Source organism: Prinia subflava, chromosome 1 (genome assembly GCF_021018805.1).
Source record: "Prinia subflava isolate CZ2003 ecotype Zambia chromosome 1, Cam_Psub_1.2, whole genome shotgun sequence".
NCBI lineage: Eukaryota > Metazoa > Chordata > Aves > Passeriformes > Cisticolidae > Prinia > Prinia subflava.
This window is the reverse complement of record NC_086247.1, coordinates 39,413,021-39,420,754: the sequence shown is the minus strand read 5'-3', so window position 1 is coordinate 39,420,754 and position 7,734 is coordinate 39,413,021. Positions and strand designations below refer to the sequence as shown.

At 47.8% G+C, this 7,734-nt stretch overlaps 1 protein-coding gene across 1 annotated transcript in view; it reads left to right on the top strand.

The window, feature by feature from the left end:
* Nucleotides 1-627: 627 nt before the first annotated feature.
* The window catches only part of XKR4 (XK related 4), a 214,934-nt gene continuing 207,827 nt past the window's right edge, over nucleotides 628-7,734 (top strand). Inside the window, exon 1 of the mRNA XM_063393999.1 lies at nucleotides 628-1,466. Coding sequence (XP_063250069.1) covers nucleotides 628-1,466 — 839 coding nt within the window. The remainder of the gene's footprint in view (nucleotides 1,467-7,734) is intronic.

The following is a 7,734-nucleotide window of genomic DNA, read 5'->3' as shown; positions in this document are numbered from 1 at the left end:
CGTTCCCTCGCCGCCGCCGTGCCCACCTCCCCGGGCCGGGCAGCCGAGACACCGCCTCCCCCCGCGCTCCGCACCCTCGGGGCAGCGCCGCGCCCTGCCCTCCCCTCCCGGCCGCCGAGCGCCCCCTTCCCCGCCCCTGCGCCAGTGCCGGTGCCGGTGCCGGGCGGGGGGCGGTGGCAGCGAGGGAAGAGGGATGAGGTCATCCTCTTTCCCGGCGTCAGTCAGCTGGGTGGTGGCGGCGGCGGGCGCGGGCGGAGGCGGGCGGGGAGGCGGGTGAGGGATGCGCTGCTCCGGGCAGCGCAGCCCTGCCTGCTCCCGGCTCGAGCGGTAGCGGCGGCGGTGGCCCCGGCACCGCCGGCCCCCGCGGAGGCGGCGGCGGGGCGGGCGGGCCGAGCGCGGCTCCCCGCAGACAGGCGGCGCTGCGGACGCGGCCGCCGCGGAGGAGCCGCCCGCGGGCGCGCAGCCCTGCGCGGAGCGGGGACAGGGGACGCGGGCAGCGGCGGGTCCGCGGCGGCGGAGGGCGGGAGGCAGGAGTCAGGAGGCGGAGGAGGAGGAGCAGGAGGAGGCGCGGGATAAAGGAGCGCTCGCTGCTCCCGCTCGCTCTCCGGCGGGGCTGAGGGAGGCATCATGGCCGCGAAGTCGGACGGGAGGCGGAAGATGAAGAAGGGCGGCGAGGTTGCGTTCACGCCGCTGCAGAACTCCGAGCACTCGGGCTCCGTGCAGGCGCTGGCCCCGGGGCTGCCCGCCGGCGCCGGGCCGGGCGGCGGCAGCGACGACGATGAGGCGCCCGGGGGCGGGTGCTGCAGCGGCGGCGGCGGCGGGGACGGCTCGGGCGGCGGCTCCCGGTGCTGCTGCTGCTGCTGCAGCGGCGGCAGAGGAGACGGCGGAGGGGGCGGTGGCGGGGGCTCCCGGGGCTCGGGCGGGGGCTCGTCCTCCTTGTGCCTGCGGCTGGGCAGGGAGCAGCGGCGCTACTCGCTGTGGGACTGCCTCTGGATCCTGGCCGCCCTGGCCGTGTACTTCGCGGACGTGGGCACCGACATCTGGCTGGCGGTCGACTACTACCTGCGGGGCCAGCGCTGGTGGTTCGGGCTCACCCTGTTCTTCGTGCTGCTGGGCTCCCTCTCCGTGCAGGTCTTCAGCTTCCGCTGGTTCGCGCACGACTTCAGCACCGAGGAGAGCGCCGCCGCCGCCGCCGGGCACTGCCCCGCCGCCGAGAGCAAGCTGCTGGTGAGCAGCGGCTCCGCGGCCGCGGACATCGACGCCGCTCGCCCCAGCACGCCGCAGAGACAGGCGTCCACCGCCAGCAAGGGCAACGCCACCAACAGCAGCAGCAACGGCAGTAGCAACGCCGCCGGCAGCGGCGCCGCCGGTCCCCGCGCCGGCGGCGGCCGGTCCGCGTCCTGCGCCTTCTGCATCTGGCTCCTGCAGTCGCTCGTCCACATCCTGCAGCTGGGGCAGGTCTGGAGGTGAGGAGCAGGGCGAGGGGGGTGCCAGGGGTGAGGTCCTGGCCACGGGGGAGCGCTCCGGACCGCGGGCGGGACTGCCCCGGCGAGCGGCCGCTTGCCCCTCCTCTGGTCCCTGCTCGGGACAGCGCGGCCCGGCCCGCCCGCCCGTCGGCGTGCCCGGGCTCCCGCGGGGCGCACCGGGCGCGGGGTGCCGGGGGGAGCCCCGCCGGGTCCCGGAGCGCCCCGTGCTGCACGCGGGGCCGCCCCGGGAGGCGCCCGGCTGCCTCCAGCCCGCGCAGCGCCGAGTGGCCAGAACCTCCCGGGAAACCTGTGCCGGAGGCTCGGTAAAATAAGGGAACCGGTGTGGAAAAGGGGACATACCCGGCAATGCACATCTCCTGGTCTCCTCACGTGTGGCCAGCACACCGCTGCGGCCAGCAGGGAACTTCACTGGCAGTGAAGAGTTACTTTCCAGTAATGCCCTGGTGCTGTGTTTTGAGATTTATGTGTTACGTGTGCCGTGAGCAGTCATCTCCTTGCTATGCATATCCCTTTTCTATATATGTGATGTATTAAAGGGATGTCTCCTAAATCAAAGTTTTGAGTAGCAGTTCCCAAAACCATCTGCAAGCGACGTACTGTGCGTTGTGGAAAGGATGTGCTGAAGTAGGTTGTGAAAGGCACTTGCTAGAAAAGGAGATGACATCATAGTTTTCAAAAGTAAAGTTTTCCTCTAGTTTTAGCACATTTCTGGGAAAGATTCATATGGAGGCTGAATGTTCTGCAAATACATCTAGTGCTGCCTGAAAAGTGCAGAGTTCAGATGGCATTGTGTATAAAGAGGTAAAACTTTCACATAAAATTTTGGAAGATAGATTCTGTGTTGAAGAAGGTCATGCAGTAGGGCAAGTGCACTAAAGCAACAGTGGAAAATATCTTTTGTGTTTCTTGTCTGATGGATGGAAAGAAATTATGTCATCCTTGTTTTGGAAACACTTGGGACTTTTCATTACTTCATTAGGGAGTTTAATTTGTTGTTACTGTAAACTTCTAATGATGGCACTTTTAATATCTGTCTCATCCTTTTGACAAAGACTGTTTTTTGCTCTGTTAGTGCAGTATCCAGTACAGCTCAGTTCTGCTTTTGGCCCTTAAGCATCAAGGAGTCCAAGTGCTGCTAGATAGTTGACCAAAGATCTTGGGATGCCACAACTAAGTACCTTTTGCTTTCCAGAGTATTTGGTTCATTCTAACAAATTCAATTTTCTAGACTTGTGAAACTAACTAAAAGTTACAGGTGTGCTCATATTAAGAATGACATGACTTGAAGGGGAAGCAGAATTTTGAACAAGAAGGGATGCTTTATTTCAGATCTTGAATGCTTGTGTGCTCCTGTATGTTCTACCTTCAGAGCTGTTTAACACAATTTAACTTTAGGACTTTCTGAATGTGGTGAGTTTTGTGTAATGTTTAGTCCCCACCCTGCAAAGATAGAAAAGTAAGTACAGTGGCTTAAATTGTACTTAGAAATTCATGTTGATATTCATATATAAAGAAGTCAAACAGTGTGGATCATGCTGAGTGACAGAGAAGAGAGTTTTTACAAGTCTGGTGTCACGACTGTGTATTGGAGAACACAAAGAGTAGGGAGGGCTGTGGGTGGAGCAGGGTGGGATCCAGTACTGTACAGCACTTCTGTCGGATGAGGTGTCTGGGATTTAGAGCTCTCCAGCTACTTGCTTTTTGATGAAGCACACTCTTAACATAAGATTTCCTCCTTGCAAAAGCACGTACTCCTCTATATTTAAAGCCAGAGGAGTCTCTTTTGATCATATGTAACTTTTCTTCATGTTTTATGTGCAACAGTGTAAGACTACCAGAATATTAAACTGATGAGGCATGTTAGGACATTATTTATGGTTTAGTCTGTTACACTTCTTTTTCTTTTTTTCAGTGAAACAGAGCCATCAAATTGCTTATCTGTCTGTAACTTTGTAGTATTTATTTGCAGTTTTCCATAAACTTAGAAATTATATGGTCAGCAGTATGGAGTGTTTCATATCAACTCTTCATAAGTGGTTAAAGTGGCTTCTTTTTATTCCCTACATATATTCCTGATTAGGGAGAGCCTTTGGAGACATCTAAAGCTAATAATCAGCACCAAAGAGAAGAGGTCACATCAAACCCTGAGACACTCTGTACATAAGCCTGGTGTCAGAACTAACACGATCTGGAGAAATTTTCTGGAAAACAATAACTCTAATTGGACACTTAATAGTCCAGAACTTTTACTCCACAGTGTAACAGTGGCACTGGCTTGAGCAAATAGCTCAAGATATTTAAGCTGAAGGGTGATCTGAAGTGTTTCCCAGTTGCCTGTGTTTGGAGACTAACTCCTTCTTTGACACAGCTGAACAGACTGTGCTGACTGTGTGAGCACCACAACTAGGGACACCATCCCAACAGTTGACAAAACCTGTTACCCTTTGTTCCGTGCCTCTCATTATGTTTCTTCTTAGCTTTCAGATTTTTCCTTCTTTTTTTTTTCTTTTGCCCCTGGTTAAAGCACTCCAGTAACTACATTTAAGTTTTCTGTTACCTATTGCACTGAATCTCCCACAAGTAAAAATGACAGTAATATGTCTGTCATTTCTCTATCAGGAAATGAGGAGAAAGTTCGCTTGTGCCTGATTCTCAAGCTACTGAAACTGGTGATCATTCTGTTTTCATGTGGTATTTGTTGTCTTCTGTTTCCTCTTAAAATTAATTGGATCCTGAGGTCTTTAATTTCCCTTTATTTGTCCTATTGCCAAAGGTTTTGGGGGCAACGGTGTCAACTGCTTCTTTAAGGAAGCTGTCCTGAGGAAAGAGATCCTTTCCAACTGACAATCCCAGTGCTCTTAATATTAAATGAAATGAAAAAATTGTAAAAATGTGTTTTTAGTGATTAGTTCTGTCAGAATGACTTTTAATAATTTCAAAGCTTTTCCTCTGAGATTAATCTTTTGTTTACAAACATACTGAAAGCCAGATCATTGAAAATGATTATGTGTTAATTTTAACTAAAATGTGCTAATGGGAAATGAATGAGGTCTTTAATGTGGTATGGAACAATTCTAGAAGTAGGCAATCTAAAATTACTAAAACAGATTTTATTCCTAGAGTGTGAAAAAGGAGAGCTGCAGGAGCAGCTAAGCTGCCAATGAGTTCTGAATAAAACAGTTATTTTTTTTTTCTTTTGAAATTGGTCTAACTTCCCCTCCCGAAAAAGACCTTTAAAATATCAGATGGCTCCTTTTTGAAGAATATATATATATACACATATATTTTCTGTTTGGTTGTTTATGGATTTCCTGCTAACACTGTCCACCTGTCAAAATTCCTGTGAAGTCTCTGAGGATCTGCTTGCCACAACAGAGTGCAGCAACTAGGCATTTGTTGGCAGCTAATTTCATGTTAAAATATGATCACTGATGGGATTCTGCCTTCAGAGATAGATACAGATATGTTTCCTTATCTGTACTTCTGGTGTGTTCTGCTTTTTACCAATATTTGGGCGTGGAAACCACACTATGGAGCCCTCTTCTCCCAGGCAGGTACTGTGAGAGTACTGTGACCTGTCTTATTAGCAGTAGACTCAGGGGGGTACAAGGAGGATGCAATGCACAGGGTGTTTCTATCCCATTGAAAGTAAAAAATGAAAGTTGATGCTTTAATTTAGAGTCTGTAAGGACCTCTGTAGAGGTATATGGGCCAGTAGGATTCAGATAAACTATTGCCCTTTGAGCCTGGCCTGAGACTATGTAGCCACTGCCCTTGAGCATCCCTTTGAGTCACTAAACTTCACAGGCTTAGCCATGATTTTTAGGTTTTGCTGTGGATAGCAGGACTTGGTGACTGGATGTAAGAGATCATAGTGTTCATTTGGCATTTGTGGAGCTGGTTACTTTCCTTAGAAAAAATTACTGGCTGAGGCTCCTTTGGTCTGGCAGGGTTTGGATAGCCATGCTCCTGAAACTGGGTAAAGGGATCCTGAGAATCAGCCCTGGGAGGAGTGTGGGTTGTGGGAAGTTGGGTGAACAAGAGAAGGAGACTGAAGGATTTGCTGGAGCCCATGTTGTGGTGTCTGGAAAGCAAGAAATAGCTCCCTGAGACAGCTTCTGTGCCTTGCAGCAGGATGGTGTGAGCAGGCTGCCTTGGTGCTCAGAGAGCTTGGGAGTTCCCACAATGTGTGTCATTTTGTCTGAAAGGCTGCAGTCAAAATGCCTGAAAGGGAACTGTCAAGTTTCTGTAGCTAACAAGGCCAGAGGAAGGGTGAATCATTGGAAAGAAAAGGACTGGAAATTACCCTTTAAAATTATTTCTGGATAGCTGAAGCAATACTGAGATGAGTAAGTATATCCCTCTCAACAGAGTGGGGGGTTTGACTGGGGCTTCCTCGCTCTGTGGGAAACCACTAGAGAAGGAGGAGGACACACCAAGTTACTTACTTGTCCTTCCTGGTGGCATTGTCCAGGATAGGTGTCTGTTCCAAGGTGGATCTTGTTCCTTGACAAATAATGTTATGCTTTGGCTATATCTGTTTATGTGTAATACTAAGAAGCCGTTATTTTCCTCATCCTTTCTGGTTCTTATTTGGAAAAAAAGAGAATTGGAGCAAGGTTGTAAAGGTGATGTTGGATTCTGAGACAGGGTGAGTTGTAATTTCTCTAGTGCCCTGTGGAAACACTTTTCACAGGTCTGGTTCATCTGCCAAAGAAATGTCATTGCTTATGCTCATAAGCTACTCTTCTGCAATAACCTGACACTCTTAGAAGGAGAAAAAAAAAAAAAAAAAAAAAAAAAAAAAAAAAAAAAAAAAAAAGGGGGGGTGGAATGGTGTCTGCCCAGCAGAAATCCTTACTACTGCTGCAGGTGCTCACTGTTGAGTGACTGGCCCCCTAAACTGGAAGTACAGCAAGGTACTTCAAGTTAAGAAAAACATCATCAGTCTTATCTCAACTCTGAACTTAAATAGGGTCATTTCTTTTCGGACTTTTGATCTACATAGCAATTTTGACACTTTTGTTGAGTAGCAATGTAGGAGTTTGGTGTAGTTATGTGGTCAATAATTCCAGCTGCCATTGGACTTCACACTAAGATGTGATAATATCTCAATCTGACACCAGTTTTTCTCACTGTTTTGAAATCTGTCAGATAATTTGTCACATGTAGTCCAAATTTATGAATCATAGCCATTTCCTAGACAAGATTATTGCATATCCTCCCCATCTGTCTCTTAGTGTAGCAAAATGCTGCCACTCAGCAATGCCATATTTCTTTTATTGAGTTACTGCAGTGCTTGAGTTAAAATCCTACTGATGAACTGTTTTGCTTGCTGTATCTTTAGGTCTCAGGAAAGGTTATGGGCTGTCAAAAACAAGAAATAAAGTTGTGGGTTTTTTCCCTCTCAGTAGGATTAGGATGGGCAACCCACTCTGTAAGGGGGCTGACCACATTTGAACTTTTGGTAATATATTCATCAGAATAAATATTCAAAATTTTAATTTTTTTTCATTCCTTTTCTTTTTTCTTTATCTTTTTTTTCCTTCTCTTTTCTGAAGACAGTGGTATGCAGATGAAGTCTGTGTCTTTCATATTTTTTTGGAAACACAGGAATGAAGCTTTACTACATTCTTAAAAACCTTTTACAAGTCTGCATACAAATCAGATTTGGTATTCAGTTTATTCTAATAACCTTAGCTATGTGTAAAAGATACTGAGGTACTTTAGAAGAAAAATACTGTACTTTAATAATTAACAAGTGTTCTCTCTGTAGAGAATATTTATCAGTTACATAAGTTTTCAGATTTTCAAAGGACTGCTTAAGCACTGATTTCTGATCATACAATAGGCGTAGTAGGAAAACTAATATTTTATACACAGGATGCTTTCCAGAAACTTATATATAGGAACAGTTTATATTTATCTTTTTCCAAGAGTGGAAAATTGGTAAGATTGCAAGGGTTTGTGTTTCAGAGGATTTCACCACATATAGATATTATTCTAGAGTCCTCTGATGCTGTGAAGGAATGACTATACATACATAACCATGAATTCAAAGAAATGCATCACATCATTGTTTATTTCTAAATGTTATAAACTCACAGAAGGTTCTTGCAACCAGATGAGGGGTTTTTTTTGTTTTGGTTTGGTTTTTTTGGTTTTGTTTTTTATTGTTAAAATTTCTGTTCCTTATATCAGGGAAAGTATTTATTTCTGAAAGGTCAGTTTGCATGTCCACATCTCC